Source organism: Dipodomys spectabilis, unplaced genomic scaffold (assembly GCF_019054845.1).
Source record: "Dipodomys spectabilis isolate Male_0828 unplaced genomic scaffold, ASM1905484v1 ptg000158l, whole genome shotgun sequence".
NCBI lineage: Eukaryota > Metazoa > Chordata > Mammalia > Rodentia > Heteromyidae > Dipodomys > Dipodomys spectabilis.
In genome coordinates this window covers 4,786,620-4,804,501 of record NW_024870835.1, presented here as the reverse complement: position 1 = coordinate 4,804,501, position 17,882 = coordinate 4,786,620, and the positions used below count along the sequence as shown (strand labels likewise).

Here is a 17,882-nt window from a genome sequence, read left to right as displayed (position 1 = left end):
CAACATTTCTACTTTTTCCTGCGCCAAAGCTAAGGTGAGAATCCATGCCTGCCTCCTTTCCTATGCTGAATGGACTTTCTCTTCCTCCCCAGTGTTCCAGGAGCTGTGGGGGAGGTATTCAGAAACGTGAGGTTCTTTGCAAGCAACGCATGGCTGATGGCAGTTTCCTGGAACTTCCTGAGACCTTCTGTTCTGCTTCCAAACCAACATCTCAGCAAGCCTGCAAGAAAGATGACTGCCCCAGTGAATGGCTTCTCTCAGAGTGGACCGAGGTATGTATGTCCCCCAGAAAGAAAGAACAAGAGGCATGAGTGAGAAGTTCACTTCCAACACACAAGGAAAGAACAAGAAGAGAATAAAATAGTTCTCATATTTTGGGGCGATCTTTTAGTATCCATATCCATCATAATGTGTAACTAGGCTGCAGGGAATGGGCTATGTAACCAGCCCTCACCCATCGGAAGCTTGAGACTATAAATGGACTCCTCCTGAGTTCTCTCTCTGTCTCTACTCCTCCCCCTCCTCCTGACCTCCCTGCATCTCCTACTCCCAGATGTTTCTAGTCTCTGTTCAGGAAGGGCAAAACCTCTCTATTCTCGTGTTCCAAGTTACTGGACAATAAAGGATGTGATTTATTAGGAATAGAAGGCCAAGGAAATCCTGCCTCTTTACTGTTAGTTTCCTGGCTCTAAAACTTCAACAACTTCCCAGAAAGAAAACTTGATTTCCCCTGGTGCTTTGCACTTGGGGAAGTGATGACTCAGCATTCACCATTCCTGACTCTCCTTCCTAAGTGAGGGTTCCCTAACCTAGACCTCCAGCTAACCTCTTCCTTGTTGTTTTTTGTTGTTCTTTTTACGTGTTGCTTGTTCTTTTTTTTTTTTTTTTTTGGGGGGGGGGGTCCTGTCGTGGGCCTGAACTCTGGGCCTGGGCGCTGTCCCTCAGCTATTCAGCTCAAGGCTAGAGCTCTACCACTTGAGCTTCAGAGCCACTTCCGGCTTTTTTTTTCTGCTTGTGTGGTGCTGAGGAATTGAACCGAGGGTCATGCATGCAAGGCAAGCCACCTTCCCAGCCCCTCCAACTAACCTCTTTTAAAATAAAATAATTTCTGTTTTAACATGCATGACTTAATTTCACTTTTTGAATTGTTCTTAGCCTCTTTGAGTTGCCTTAGCTTCCCCAGTTCTGCAGGCCTACAGGTCTCACCTAGAGAAGTCTCAAAAGTATTGCCTCTCAGCAAGAACTGCGATAGAAACAGGTGTGAAGTGAAAAAAAAAATCTCTGTGTTTTTCAAAACTACATACAATTCCTGCACTCAGGTGGCTTGCAGCCATAGCAAGACCCTGGGTTAAAAGATTCAAGACCTTCCCTTATAAATTAACCTTCCTGACCACCCCTCCATTGACTTTCTTATTCAGTATGGAGCTGCTGCTAACTGTAATATACCTCTGAAACCCTTATTTTGAGCAGGTAAGCTGCCTGTGACAATTAAGATACCAGGCTCTCAACATGGGTTACTAGAACTCTTGCTGTGTATGTATCTGCCGGTTTAGATTCATCTGATGGTGCTTGCTAAGGGTATTTGCAATTGAGAAGGAAACTATATTAACAGCAGTTGTATAATTTGGCAGTAAAATGACCTCTGGCAGTGTTTTACCCCAGATGTTTCAAAACAGAAAGAAGAATGATTAATTTTTTTATATTTTAAAACAATTGGATCTTGGCAGAATAAAGAAGTAAAAGGGTAGAGAATTAATTTGTATATTTACATGTATGTATATGTGTATATGTATATATATATATATATATATATATGTATGTGTTAGTGACAATTTTTTCATGATAATGTTCATTTCGGATAGGGTATTATACATGAAAAAATCATAATGAAAAAGAGCAGTGCAAGAAAGAGTCCTGAGGCCTTTGCCAAGTGGCTCAAAGTAAATACATACTCCTGCTGGAGGTTGGTGAAAGGCGTTGCTCTCCTCTATCAGACTGTCGTGACTGGGATGCCAGAAGCATGGCGTGTATGTATTATAACTGCTCCCCTTCTTCTTGGAGTTCGGGAAATTTGGAGGATATGGAACACAGAAAATTCAGAAAAAAAAATATTTCTAACCAAGCTCTGGTGACTCACATCTACAATCCTAGCTACTCAGGAAGCTAAGATCTCAGGAACATGATTCAAAGCCAGGCTGGGCAAATAAATCCAAGAGACTCCTATCTCTAATTAACTAGCAAAAAGCCAAAAGTAGAGATGTGGTTCAAGTAGTAGAGAGCCAACCTTGAGCAAAAAGTCAAGTGAAAGTGCAAGTCCCTGAGTGCAAGTCCCTGAACAGAAAGAAAGAAAGAAAGAAAGAAAGATTTTCAACATAACATCGTTAGATCTCATTGAAAATCTTTCTTTCTTTAAACGAACTTTACAACTTTGGCATGGGGTGGGGGGTAGGAAGGGATGGGAAGGGGAAACAAAGGAGAAGGCAACAATGCTTGAAAAGAAATGTACTCATTACCTTGCTCATGTAATTGTAATCCCTCTGTACAGTATTTCACAATAAAAAAAATACAAAAAAAGAAAGGAAGGAAGGAAGGAAGGAAGAAAGGAAGAAAGAAAGAAAGAAAGAAAGAAAGAAAGAAAGAAAGAAAGAAAGAAAGAAAGAAAGAAAGAAAGAAAGAAAGAAAGAAAGGAAGGAAGGAAGGAAGGAAGAGATGGGAGGGAAGAGGAAGGAAGGGAGGGAGAGAGGGAGGGAGGGTGGAAGGGAGGGAAGGGAAGAGAAGGAAGGGAAGGAAGGGTTCTTTTATGACTGCGTATTTGAACGAAAGACCCTTTTAGATGACAAGGAGACTAGTGAACTGGGTCTCATTAAAGTGGGCCTTTAGAAATGTATCATATGCACTTAAGAGTTCAGACTCAAAGAAAAGCAATCCCACCTTATATCCTAAGTGTGATACTTACTGGACTATAACTGGGGCTAATTACTTAACCTTTCTGTATCTTGTATATCTGCAAAGTAGAGATATAATATTGTCCGCCAGTGGGTTTCCATTAAATTATGCATCTCAAATACTTTGTGCCAGGTAACAGTTCATTTTTATTATGATGATGATTCTCTTCCACTTGATCTCATTGACAGGACTAGCACAGGAAATATACCACTAGCTCTTGAACCACTAAACTCAACCAGAGCCTAGGTCTCTGAAAGGATTTGCTAGTCTTCCCATGATAAGAAAGTCTAGTTTGGGGAAGTAGAGGTGTTAGCCCTAATTAAGTTCTGCACTATCTTGATTGATGAATGGAAATTCCAAACTTTGGAGAAGGGCTGAGAATGGCAGGAAGTAATCATTGATTCACTTTGGATTAAACTCAAGCTGGCACTATGGCAAAGTACCCCAGAGGTACTAGCCAAGGCCACACATTAGTCTTGCCATTCCAAAAGCTTTTCTGTGGTCTATTGGCTGAGATAAGACATGCATTCCACACAGTCCATAAGACTCTTCTGGGGGGAATAAGAATCTGGGTGATCTATGATGTTTCATTCTTAGCCATCTAGATTCTGTCTCATGGTTACTGCACAAAATCCCTAAGAGATAGAATTAAGCCAAAGTTTTAGTCATTTCAAATAAAATTACTTGCAGATTCTATTCTGAAAACAAGACTTCTCAAAGGGCCAGCCTTCCTTTCTTTCAAGGAAACCCTTCAATCTCCTGACCAGGTTTCCTACTAAATACTTTTAAGTCATATCTTTATAAACCTTGTCTCACCTCAGAAATTATAAAAGATGTCAGAGTCAAGGTAGTCCATTTTAGAACTGGAAACTCAGGATAGCCTATCATCCATTTTCTTTTCAAATTAAAAACCTTGAAGACTTTTATCAAATAAAATGTCACTATACAGTAAAAAAATCTGAACTAGATCAAATAAGAGGTGCTTGGTTTGAAGTGTGGCTGGGGGATCAAATGTTTGTGTGTGGTCTTCCCATCACCTGAGAAGCAGCTCCAGATCATAATCTCAGTGGTCAGGGAACACAGTCTGGAAAATCTCCAGATGTGGCTTACATTTCCTATTTCCAAGGTGTGGATATCAAATCTAAAAAAAAGGTGGTTGTTGATTTTGTTGATTTTGTTGCTGTGGTTGTTGTTACCAAAGTCACAACACTGACTATGTTTCTGCTTTTCTACTTGGCAACACTAAAAATCATCAGGCCCCTCATTTACCTGATCCTTGGATTCAGTGTTGTTCTTTACAATCAAATAAGTGACAAGTCGAATCTGAGATCCACAATCGCCATACAACAAGAGCAACAGGCTTATGTCTTTTTCTCCTTTGACAGTAATGGGATTTGAACTCAAACCGGCCCCTTTTTTGTACAGGATACTTTAAGATAAGGTCTTTCTTTTTTTTTCCCCCTGGTGTATGCTTGCCTATTTTATGCTTCCAGTTGTAGCTGGGATAAGGGACATGCAATACCATGCCCTGATACTGGTTGTGATCTAGCTTAGCCTCAAGTTGTAATCCTCCCAATTTTAGCCTCACCAGGAGTTAGGATTCTAGGCATGAACCACCAGCACCTGGCCTCATCATCACCTTTTGCCTCTTCATTTTCTTTCAGGTGGCTTGTGGCACAGATTAGCGTCATTTCATAACATAGAACACTTAACATTATAGTTGCATTTTTGTGTGTTCATTGAAGTTTTTCATCACATTGGCACGCCGGCAGGACCCCAGTTCAGGCCTTCATCACTTCTAGCTTGGTTAGCAGTCCCTGCACTAACAGCCTGCCTCCCATCCCTTCCACACATTGCTGCCAGATTCACTGTCTCACCCACCTGCCATCATGCTGCTCCCTCTTTAGTGGCTTCTTTGCTCTGTGGACTTGCCAGAAAATTAGCCAAAGTCTGGCCCATGCTCATGAACACTGTCAACTCTGCCTCTCTGTTCAAACCAGTTTAGTTCTATATTGAATTCTTCTGCCTGTGTTCTGGAAATTTCCCTACCTCCCACGCTGATCCCAGTTGTGATATAACCATCTAAACTCCCTCCATCTAAGACCTCCATCCCTAGCATATATGAAGCATTTAATAACTATTAGCATTAATTTTATAATGTTACTTGTTTCTGGTCTTATATTCCTACTAAATTCCTTAATGACAATTTAGTTCTGTCAACAGCTTTATTGTGGGTATAATTTGTAAAGTTTCAATTTAGCTTAATGTTTTTAATGGCACATAAAAGAACCATATTTCTTTTATTCCCCTATATGATGGTACCATACTTTGCTCATCCACTCACCAGTTGATGGACATTAGGGCAATTATAAATGATGCTTCCATGAACTTTCACATATAAGTCTTGGTGTAGATGTGCATTTTCTTTCCTCTTGGATAGACACCTAGAGGTAAAATGGCTGGGCCCTATAGTAAATTAGCTTTTTAGTACACTGCTAACCTGGTTTCTAAAGGAGCTATGTCATTTTACATTCCCGCCAGCAGTGTATCATTGTTCTGATTTTTCCACACCTTCACAATACTTTCTGTTTTCTTTTTTTGTCTTTGAATATTTTTATCATCTTTAAGTGGTTGTACAAAGGTGCTGCCATTCCACAAAGCATTTTATTGTGCATCTTGATCAATGTCATACCTTTTAACATTCTCACCCACTACCTCCCTCCCTACCCCTCCCCTTGGTTTTCTTATGTATTGAAAAATTCGCCATTTACCAAAGCAGTTTATGTATACAATATATCTTGATCGGTGTCATCCCTTTAACATCTTCTCCCCCCTTTAATCCACCCCTTCCCTATTTTTCTCAATTCTGTGGTATATACAATAAATTTTTTAAAATGTCTATTCTAGTGAATATAAAACGATACCTCCTTGTCATTTGGACTTACAGTTCCCTAACACACTATGTCCTTTCAACAATGCATTTGGATCTTCACTCCTTATTATTTGTGAAGGGAAGAGAAGGGAATTAGCATTAATTATGATTTATTTGCATGGCATTTGAAATACCCTGTCTCATTGGGCTTGTAAAATAAGCATAAGAAGGAGAAAGAGACTAGGGTTTAAATAACTTGCCCATTATTGAGATGAACTTAAATTGGACAGGACTCTACTTCTCAAGTCTAAGACATGGAACAAGATATCAGTAAAATGACTATAGGAAACCTTAGAATTAAAAAAAAAAACTTAGAGTGAAATGTATCCACAAGACAGACATGTATTCTACTTGGCTGTGTTATAATTACTATTTCTTTTCCAGTGGCTGTTGCTTTTTCAAGCATTTGGGGCTGGGGGGAGGGGTGGGTGATAGTCTATATAAAATAACCGTTAGCCTCAATTCCCAGATATTGATGCTTTTGGCCTTTCTTTCCCCACCAGTGTTCTACCAGCTGTGGGGAGGGCACCCAGACTCGAAGTGCCATTTGCCGGAAGTTGCTGCAAACCGGGATCTACACTGTGGTCAACTCCACCCTGTGCCCACCCTTGCCTTTCTCTTCCTCCATCAGGCCCTGCATGCTGGCAGCCTGTGCCAGTGAGTATGCCAGAGCTCTGGGGATGCGCAGATGGAACCCAACAGAAGAGCAGGCGTAGCTACAAGGCAAAGACTTTCCCTGAACCCGAGACCAGTAGGAGTCTGTGGGGCAGCAGAGCCCTGTAGAGGGGGGGGGGGGGGGGGCTGCAGGCTGGAGAGGCCAGCTGGAGACAGAGAAGGAATCTTAATCACAAGCAGCCAGGCGGAATTCCCATCCCTCTCAGAAAAAAAAAAAAAAAGCAGTTTGCAGGGGTAGAGCAAAGTTCACTGGCTGCCATGCCAGACCTGGAAACTGGAGGCAGCGTATTACTAATGAAGTCAAATGTCATCCACTCTGGGGATTTTAACTACTCTAAACAGATTTGTTCTATTGAATATTAGTCCCTAGAGCCGTCACACTTCTTGGGACCCCCTCCTTATGAACATAAGGACCAGGTACTTTGCAGGACCCTAAGGTTGAGTTTCAGGGGAAGATAATCACCTCCTCTTTGTCCTCTCTTTTGATGCTGTAAACTTCTCCTTTGGAATACTTTGAATGAAGGTGGAAAATGTGAAATGAGTCTAGAGGAAGGACCAGGGAAGATGGAGAGAATGCTGGAAGGGTGATCCTGCATGGAACACATAGACATGTTTAATTGTAACCCCCTTATACAACCATGTGTTTAATTTTTTTTCAATAATACATAATACACTTACTTTTTTTTTTTTTTTGCTTGGCACCAGTGGCTCATACCTGTAAGCTGAGCTATGCAGGAGGCTGAGATCTGAGGATCAAGGTGCAAAGCCAGCCAGGTCAGACAAAACTGTGAGATTCATATCTCCCAACTATCCCAAAACCAGAAGCGAAGCTGTGGCTCCAGTGGTAGAACACCAACGTTGAGCAGAAAAGCTAAGAGATAGTACCTAGACCTGGAGCTCAAGCCCCAGTACCAACATCACACACACACACACACACACACACACCACCACCACCACCACCACCACCACCACCACCACCACCACCACCACCACCACACTTTTAATGAGAGGACCTGCCTTTCACCTGACCTCCTGACATCTAGACCTCAGCTCCTAAGGGACAGAAAGACCCAGCAGGGTAGATGTGTGGATTGCCCACTGCACCTCATTAATGCTCCCGTTTTTGATGGCAGCTGGATGATCCACAGCTGGTGGACAGCTCCTCCTTGTTAAACACGGGGCTGCGTAAAGAAAAGAGAACCCTGGCCAAACCGACCCTGCAGAGTTCTTTCCCCCTGGTCCCTTTTGTCCCCTGGTGCTCTGTGCTCACCGCATCTCACTGGCGTTTTCCCCCACTCTCCCCTTCTCTGTCTCCTGTGGTCTGGCATCCTCTCCACCCAGGGTCTGGGCGGCCATCCACAAAGCACAGCCCTCACATCGCGGCCGCCAGGAACGTCTACATCCAGACCCGCAAGCAGAGGAAGCTGCACTTCGTGGTGGGAGGATTCGCCTACCTGCTCCCCAAGACGGCCGTGGTGCTGCGCTGCCCGACGCGCAGGTTCCGCAAACCCCTCATCACCTGGGAGAAAGATGGCCAGCACCTCATCAGCTCCGCGCACGTCACCGTGGCCCCTTTCGGCTACCTGAAGATCCATCGGCTGAAACCCTCGGACGCGGGCGTCTACACCTGCTCCGCGGGGCCTGCCCGGGAGCAGTTCGTGATTAAACTCATCGGAGGCAACCGCAAGCTGGTGGCCCGGCCCCTGGGCCTGCCAAGTGAAGAGGAAGCTTTCCTGGTAAGAAAGTCCAACCCCAAAGAGGCCTTGCACACCCACAAACACCAGAACGGCATCTTCTCCAACGGCAGCAAGGCTGAGAAGCGGGGTCTCACTGCTGACCCCGGGAGCCGCTACGATGACCTCGTCTCCCGGCTGCTGGAACAGGGAGGCTGGCCGGGAGAGCTCTTGGCCTCCTGGGAGGCGCAGGACTCCATGGAAAGGAACGCGTCCTCCGAGGAAGATCCCAGCACGGAGCAGGTCCTCCTGCATCTCCCCTTCACCATGGTGACCGAGCAGAAGCGCCTGGATGACATCCTCAGGAACCTGTCCCAGCAGCCCGAGGAGCTCCGAGACGTCTACAGCAAACATCTGGTGGCCCAGCTGGCCCAGGAGATCTTCCGCAGCCACCTCGAGCACCAGGACACGCAGCTCAAGCCCTCGGAGCAGAGGTTTCCTCCCATGGCCATCCCCCCTCATAAGCATGTGTCTGGCTTCACCAGCTCCCTGAGGACCTCCTCTGGCGAGGCTGCGGCCGGCTCTCGTAGGCCACACCGCAAGCCCACCATCTTGCGAAAGATCTCAGCTGCCCAACAGCTCTCCGCCTCGGAGGTGGTCACTCACCTGGGGCAGACTGTGGCTCTGGCCAGCGGTACACTGAGTGTGCTGCTACACTGTGAGGCCATAGGAAACCCGAGGCCGACCATCACCTGGGCCAGGAATGGAGAGGAGGTTCAGTTTGGTGACAGGTGAGCCCTGTGGATATCTGGTCTAAGGAGGGATGGGAAGTGGGCGGTGATCCCAAGAGGCCATGTCTTAGCAAATCTGGGATTTTCCCAGTGATATGAACACAGAACCTGGGGAATCATCTTCTGGGTTTCAGGTCCTAGCTCAGCACTGATACGATGTTGGCCTAAAGACAAAGTATTTAATTTATCTAGATGGTATGTTCTCGTTTGCCTGATGGAAGAGCAGCAGCACTGTGTACACACCCACAACCCCAGAGGATCCCAGAGATGAATGTGATACTCTCAGAAGAGCTTTGAACTTTGGGCACAAAGGATACCTTCCCAGGCCAAAGCATTATTATGTTTCCACTTCGTGAGATGAACCATTAAAAAGCTTGGGTACCAGGACACTGTCTCCAGATGTGTGGTCCCTGGGGCCAAGGAGGGTGCAGATGGCACATGCTGATCCCCCTGTGACAGCCTATCCTCTGTCTGGGCTAAACAAGGATACTTGTGCCAGAAAGTATAATCAGGTCTATGATGAACTTTCCTAATATCATATGGCATGCCTGCTTTGAGTTGTCATTATTGAAGTGACAGCATGGATTACTTACTGGTCTCCTTGGGCTATTACCATTCATCATTTTTTGTGGTGCCAGTATTGAGGCTTGAACTCGGGGTCTCAACACTCTTTTTTTTTTTTTTTTTTTTTTTCTTTTTTTTTTTTTATTTTATTTTATTTGAAAACATACTGTACAGAGGGGTTACAATTACATGGGCAGGAAAATGCATACATTTCTTACCAAGCATTGCAGCCTCCTCCTTTGTTTACCCTTCACCTCCCTTCCCACCCTCCCCCCTCCCCCCCACCCAATCATACCCCCCCTCCATCCCCCCCACCGACATTGTAAAGCTGGTTTGGACATGACATTTTGTACTTCTCATTGTTGCAACAGGTCCACCTGAATCCTTAAACGACTTGTTTGTTCCCGTCTCCTCCACATGTTATACTGACATCAAATATAGTGAAAGCGGGGGTTACACTGTGGGGGAGGGACATACAAAGCAACAAAGAAATAATATTATAAATGCGTTAGAAACACATGCATGAATGAAACAAAAACATTAAAATACATATTTGAGGGTTCGTTTTCCTAACATCACATTCTCTGACTTTTTCCGCTTGACTCATACCTATACTAGATATTGCAAATAAGGGAAACCATGGGACCTATGTTTCTTTGGGCCTGGCTTACTTCACTTAATATAATTTTTTCCAAGCCTTTCCATTTCCTAACAAATGGGGCAATGTCATTCTTTCTGATGGAGGCATAGAATTCCATTGTGTATATATACCACATCTTCTTGATCCATTCATCTACTGAGGGGCATCTGGGTTGGTTCCATATCTTAGCTATGGTAAATAATGCTGCAATAAACATAGTTGTGCTGGTAGCTTTAGTGTGGCCTTGTTTGTGGTCATTTGGGTAAATGCCCAAAAGTGGGATTGCTGGGTCATTGGGGAGCTCTATATGGAGTCTTTTGAGGAACCTCCATACTGCTTTCCAAAGTGGTTGAACAAGTTTACATTCCCACCAACAATGAAGTAAGGTTCCTTTCTGTCCACATCCCCTCCAGCATCTGTTGTTGTTAGAGTTCTTGATTTTTGCGGTTCTAACTGGAGTGAGGTGATATCTCAATGTTGTTTTGATTTGCATTTCTTTTATGGCTAGGGATGTTGAACATTTCTTTATGTGTCTATTGGCCATCCTTCTTTCTTCTTCAGAGAAGCTTCTCTTTAGGTCTTTCGCCCACTTACTTATTGGGCAGTTGTTTCTTTGAGGATTTGTTGTTGGGTGGTTTAATTTTTTGAGTTCCAAGTATATTTTAGATATGAGACCCTTGTCCGTTGTATGGCTAGTAAAGATCTTCTCCCAATCCGTGGACTTTCTATTGATCTTGCTAGCTATGTCATTTGCCCTGCAGAAGCTCTGCAACCTTATACAATCCCATTTGTCCAACCTTTCTTTGATTTGTTGTGTTTCCGGGTCTCTATTCAGAAAATATCGGCCTGAGCCGAGGAGACCCAGGGTTTCTCCTATTCCATCCTGTAATGTTTTCAGAGTGTCTGCTTTGAGTTCAAGGTCTTTGATCCATTTGGAGTTGATTCTGGTGCAGGGTGATATATAAGGATCTAGCTTTAGTTTTCTACATGTAGTTAACCAGTTTTGCCAGCACCATTTACTGAAGAGGCTGTCTGTCTTCCATTCTATTGTTTTAGCTCCCTTATCGAAGATTAGATGGCTATAGGTCTGTAGGTTCATTTCTGGGTTTTCAATTCTATTCCATTGGTCCTGAGGTCTGTTCTTATGCCAATACCAAGCTGTTTTGATTACTATGGCTTTATAGTAGAGTTTGAAATTTGGTACTGATATTCCTCCAGCAGTGTTCTTTCCGTTGAGGAGCGTTTTTGCTATTCGGGGTCTTTTATTGTTCCATATGAATTTTTGGATTGCCTCTTCTATTTCCTTGAAGAATGAGGGTGGAATTTTGATAGGTATTGCGTTGAATTTGTAGATAGCCTTGGGAAGTATTGCCATTTTCACAATGTTAATCTTTCCAATCCAGGAGCATGGGAGGTTTTGCCATTTTTTAAGTTCTGTGTTGATTTCCTTTTTCAAGATTTTAAAGTTTTCATCATAGAGGTCCTTCACTTCTTTAGTTAAGTTAATTCCTAGGTATTTTATTTTTTGTGGGGCTATTACAAATGGAGTTGCTTTCCTAATTTCAGCCACACTTTTCTCATTGTTGGCATACAGAAAAGCCATGGATTTTTGGGGGTTAATTTTATAACCTGCTACTTTGCCAAAGTTTTGAATCAGCTTAAGTAATTTGGGAGTGGAGTCTATGGGATTCTTTAAATACAAGATCATGTCATCTGCAAAGAGGGAGAGTTTTATTTCTTCTTTCCCTATTTGGATCCCCTTTATGTCTGCATCTTATCTTATTGCTGTAGCTAGGCATTCTAACACTAGATTGAAGAGAAGTGGAGAGAGTGGGCATCCTTGTCTTGTTCCTGAGTTAAGAGGAAATGGCTTCAGTTTTTCGCCATTGAGTATAATGCTGGCTGTAGGTTTGTCATATACAGCCTTTATTGTACTGAGGAATGTTCCATGGATTCCTAATTTTTCCAAAACCTTCATCATAAAGGGGTGTTGGATCTTGTCGAATGCTTTTTCTGCGTCTATTGAGATAACCATGTGGTTCTTATTCTTGCTCCTGTTGATGTGATGAATAATATTAATTGATTTGCGTATATTGAACCAGCTTTGCATCCCTGAAATGAATCCTGTTTGATCGTGGTGTATGATTTTTTGGATGAATTGTTGAAGTCGGTTGGCCAAAGTTTTGTTGAGAAGTTTTGCATCAATGTTCATCAAAGAAATGGGTCTATAGTTCTCTTTCTTTGATGAGTCCCTGCCTGGTTTTGGGATGAGGGTTATGATGGCTTCATAGAATGTGTTCGGTAGTGAGCTTTCTCTTTCAATTTCATTGAAGAGTTGGAGGAGAATTGGTGTGAGCTCTGCTTTGAAGGCCTTGTAAAATTCCGCTGTAAAACCATCTGGTCCTGGACTTTTCTTAGCTGGGAGGTCTCTTATTGCTGTTTCTATTTCAATGCTTGATATGGGCCTGTTAAGATAGTTTAACTCATCTTGGTTTAGTTTTGGCATGTCAATATTTGCTAGGAAGAGGTCCATTTCTGTCAAGTTCTCAAACTTATTAGCATACAGTTTTGAGAAGTATTCCCTTATAATGTTCTGAATCTTGGTTGTTTCCGTTTTGATGTTTCCATTCTCATCTCTGAGTTTATTAATTTGGGTGTGTTCTCTTCTTTTTCTGATAAGATTTGCTAAGGGTCTGTCAATTTTGTTAAGTTTTTCAAAGAACCAACTCTTTGTTTTGTTGATTCTTTCTATAGTTTTTTTGGATTCTAATTCATTTAATTCTGATTTAATTTTGATTATTTCTTTCCGTCTACTGGATTGGGGTTTATCTTGCTGCTCTTTTTCAAGGAGGTTTAGATGCGTCATTAAATTGCTAGTTTCAGATCTCTCCAATTTGTTGATGTAGGAGCTCAGAGCTATAAACTTGCCTCTGAGTACTGCCTTTGCTGTGTCCCAGAGGAGCTGGTAATTTGTGTGTTCATTTTTGTTGAATAGCATGAACATTTGAATTTCCTTTTTAATCTCTTCCATGACCCACTCATGATTCAGCAGTGTGTTGTTCAGCCTCCATGTGATACCGGACTTTCTTTGGTGGCTTTTGGTGTTGAGTTCTAATTTTATTCCCTTGTGGTCAGAGAGAATGCAAGGTATAACTTCAATGTTTCTGAATTTAGACAAGTTTGCTTTGTGGCCTAAAATGTGGTCTATTTTAGAAAACGTTCCATGTGCTGCTGAGAAAAATGTGTATTCTGATGCTGCTGGGTGAAATGTTCGGTAAATGTCTGTTAAGTCTAGTTGATCTATGCAGCTGTTTAGATCTGTGGTTTCTCTGTTGAGTTTTTGCCGAGTTGATCTATCTAGTGGGGAGAGTGGTGTGTTAAAATCCCCAACTATTAATGTCTTTGGATCTATATGGGATTTGAGGGAAAGTAGTGTTTCTTTGATAAATTTGGGTGCTCCATTGTTTGGTGAATAGATATTTAGAATTGTAATATCCTCCTGAAGGAGAGATCCTTTAATTAGTATGTAGCGACCTTCTTTATCTCTTTTCACGAATTTTAATTTGAAGTCTATTTTATCTGATATTAGGATTGCAACTCCCGCCTGTTTATGCGGTCCGTTTGCTTGGTAGATTTTGTTCCAGCCTTTAACATTGAAAATGTGTTTGTTTTTACGGGCAAGATGTGATTCCTGCAGGCAGCAGATAGAAGGGTCTTGTTTTTTAATCCAACTAGACAGTCTATGTCGCTTAATTGGAGAGTTCAGTCCGTTAACATTAAGAGATAGGACTGAGAGGTATTTGGGAGTTGCTGCCATGTTATCTACCTTTTTGGGGGCTGCGAAAACTGGGTTCTTCCTATGGTTCTTGGATTCTCAGTTTGGGTGCAGTTTCTTGGCCTTTATTGCGGTCTTGTTGGTTTTCTATGTGTAGGACATCTTTAAGAATCTTTTGTAGGGCTGGTTTGGTGGAGATGTATTGTTTCAATTTTTCTTTGCTATGGAAAGTTTTTATTTGGCCTTCGGTTATGAAGGAGAGTTTAGCTGGGTACAGTATTCTTGGTTGATAGTTGTTTGTTTTTAGGGCATGGCATACATCGTTCCAGGCTCTTCTTGCTTTGATTGTCTCTGCTGAGAAATCTGAGGTGATTCTAATTGGTTTCCCTTTATAAGTGATTACCCTTTTCTCTCTGACAGCTTTAAGGATCTTTTCTTTGTTCTGAGTTGATCCTGTGTGGATTATAATGTGACGGTGGGATGTCCTATTCTGGTCTGGTCTATTTGGGGTTCTAAAGGCTTCTTGTATCTGGACAGGCCTATCTTTTTGCATGTTTGGGAAGTTCTCTGCTAGGATCCTGTTAAACAAATTTCCTAGACCATTAACTTCTGCTTCTAGGTGCTCCTCTACACCCATTATCCTTAGATTAGGCCTTCTGATGGTGTCTTCCAGGTGTTGGATAGATCTATCATATTTCTTGGACTTGTCTTGGATGGTTGTATGTTCTTTCTCTATAATATCTAGGCTGTCTTCAATCCCTGAGATTCGATCTTCTGCATGGTCTAACCTGCTGTCAAGACTCTCTACTTTGTTTTTTATCTCTTTTCCTTCTAGTTGGTCAGCTTTGATGGCTTCAAGTTCTTTGTTGAAGCTCTGTTTTAGGTCTTGTATGAATTTCTTTACTTCCTTAATTTGGTGTTCAGTGTTTGTCCTCAAATCACTTAGTTGATTGGTTATGGTTTCTTTGGGCTCCCATTCCTTCTGTTGGGTTCCATTCAGCATTCCCTTTGTGGTCTCCCTGACTTCCTTCAGCTCTTTGTTAATGGATTCCATGAATGCCTTTAGTGATCTTTGTGTGTTCTCTACCTGGTCTCTCAATTCCTGTATTACTCTTTGATTAGCTTCCTCCCGTTCGTGGGATTCCTGCAGATCTCTTTGAGTGTTCTCAGCCTGCTCACGCCATTCCTCCCTTTCTCTTTGAGTATTCTCAAGTTGTTCACGCAAATCCTGTATCAGTTTTTGAGTAGCTTCCTCACGCTTATGATATTCCTGTATAAACTTCTGGGATGCCTCCTCTCTCTCCCTGTCACGCTCATACAGAGTCCTTTGTACATTGTCAAACTTTTCATTTATCATGTTTGCCAGCAGTGTTTGTAGAGCTGTTTGGGAACTCTCCTCTGGATTATTCATTATCTGTTCTAACCCCTGATTATCAAGATTGGGAATTGAGATACCCGAATTTGCCATTTTTCTTGTGTTTTTCCGGCTTACTCTGCCCATTTGAGATGAAGATAGCACCAGTTTTGTGCTAGAACACTATCTTAAGGCAACCATCAACCAAAGTTTGCATTTGTACAGTCAATAGTCTACAGATACAATCTAGTTCAACAGATACATCTATTCGACATCAAACAACTGTATGTTAAAGGACTTCGAATCGCAGAGAAGAATTTGGAAAACCAGAAATTATTAGGGTTAGGGAGAGATGTGGGTAAAAAATAGGAATAGATTGGTGTGGGGAGGCACAGGGAGAGTTAACTATGTCCTAATCACAGTGCAGGAAATAGGTTGGGTAGGATGCAAGTAGAGAGAGAGAGAAAAAGAAGAAAGGGAAAGGGGAATGAAAAGAGACCAGAAAAAAAAATAGAAACGTAAAAATTAATGTTATTTTAGAGATTAAAAGACCATCTATTTATAGAGGAATATGAATATGTTGAGAGAAAGGGAGGGACATAGAGGAGATGTGGAAAACTTTAAAAAAATGCTTAAAATATTATATAGGTATAAAGAGGTAGTACTGCTATTAATGAATTTAAGTCTCAGAGGTTTTGAATTGAGTAATAAGTTTGTGGGTTAAGTGTGTACACAATGGGGGGTAGGGTCTACTGGTTAACTATGGGTTTATCTGAGGATGTGCAGGACAAGAGTTAAGTCACATAAAGAAGAACAAAGAGGAAAAGATGGAAAGGATAGGAAAGTGAGAAGAAAAGATCAGAAGTTCAGTAGAGCTAGACAAAAAACAAAAAGATAATTAAGAATGAAAGAAAAAGAGAAAGAAGACAAGAAAAGAAAGGAAAACACACATTCACATATTCCTAAAATAAAAATTATAAGAGGAGAAAAGAAAAAAAAAAAAGTTAATGGAAAACAATTATTTTTTCAGAAGAGGCAAAAATTAAAGATTAATAAAAGTTTTAGAAAAGCAAAAAAAATTTTTTTATATATATAAGGTAACAAAAAATGAAGAAAAAAACAAAACAAAACAAAAAAAAAGAAAAAAAGAAAAGAAGTAGAAGAAAAAAAAAAAAAAAAAAGGTCTTTGATTTTTTTTTGGGGGGGGGGGGGAGGGGTGGGAAGAGTCCTGTATCTCCCTTTTGTCTGTAACCAGAGTGTGGTTGGAGTCTCTGGTCAGCTTGAGGTCCTGTGGCTTGATTGGTTTCTTAAGTCAGTTTGTTGGAACAGGCAGAAAAATGCTCTGCTTTACCCAAGATTTTGAGATTCCCCCTCCCAGGTTAGTTTACTGGGAGGGTGATCTGCTTTGAGAATCACAAAAGAGGGGGATGCAGTGATGAGGCTAGGTTCTGGGTAGAGTTGAGGCCTTTCAACAAACAGTAGCTTTTCCCTGGGGCTATTTTGTGAAAAAAACTCACAGCACCCAGCCTGGAGCCATTCTCAGGGTTTCTGTTTTTCAATTGATTGTGGTGGCTGCTAGAGGGAGGGGCAGCCTCTGGCTCTGGTTACCCGGTGAGGAGAGCCACTCCAATGGCTGGCGTCTGAGCTGGGTGACTTTTCCCTGGATGGAACTGAGTCTGTGAGGTCACTTCGCCGTTAAGTTCTTGTGACCTGCTAAATGACTCGTTTTATTCCAAGGCCTGAGCTGGAGCTAGCCGCTCCTCCGAGCTTTGTCGGTATCCAAGATGGAGATCACCGGTGCTGGGGGGGGGGGGGGGAGGGATGGCCTTCCCTCCTCTGCTCCCTGGGAAGGAGTGAGGAAGTGGGGCTACTCACACCGAGTCTTGGATCCTGGGTCGTCTCTGGTCTGCAAAGTGCAGGATGAAGTTGTCCGCTCCTTGTCGGTTCTTGCTGGTGTTGAGTAGAATCCGCTCGCCCGCTGCGTCTGGCTCCTTCGTCCCGGACTCTCTGTGTGAGCGCTCAGGTATGGCCGCGGCTGCGGTCGCCGCTGCGACCCTGCCGCCACAGCAGCAGCTGCTGGCAGACGCTCAGATGTGTCTGCTTGGCTTCCCCTCTCTTGGCTAACTCTCTGTCCTGTGATGGCACACTTGGTGTGATTCTCTGGCTTGGGACTGTTCACTGGAACTCTGAAACTGTTTTCTATGCAAGAGCTTGTTCAGATTCCAGCTTCTCCTCCGCCATCTTCCCAGAACCTTCCTCAACACTCTTGATTGGCTTTTTTGCATTAGGCCAACACCTGACCAGTTGAGCTTCTAACTCCACTTCTGGCTTTTTGCTGGTTAATTGAAGATAAGAATCTTATAGACTTTATTCCAGCTGGCTTCATACCAAAATCTTCAGATGTCAGACTCTTAAGTAGCTAGGATAACAGAAGAAGTAGAAGTAATAACAATAATAATATATGTTAACACTACCTATGTGCCCACACTGTGCCTGGCTTTCAACAACATTGTCATTTTGAATATCTACAAT

At 42.6% G+C, this 17,882-nt stretch overlaps 1 protein-coding gene across 1 annotated transcript in view; it reads left to right on the top strand.

Moving 5' to 3' along the window:
- Positions 1-17,882, top strand: part of Adamtsl1 (ADAMTS like 1) — a 391,483-nt gene that overhangs the window by 275,243 nt on the left and 98,358 nt on the right. The window contains exons 17-19 of the mRNA XM_042692956.1: positions 93-272; positions 6,382-6,535; positions 7,895-9,017. Of these exons, the coding sequence (XP_042548890.1) occupies positions 93-272; positions 6,382-6,535; positions 7,895-9,017 (1,457 nt within the window). The remainder of the gene's footprint in view (positions 1-92; positions 273-6,381; positions 6,536-7,894; positions 9,018-17,882) is intronic.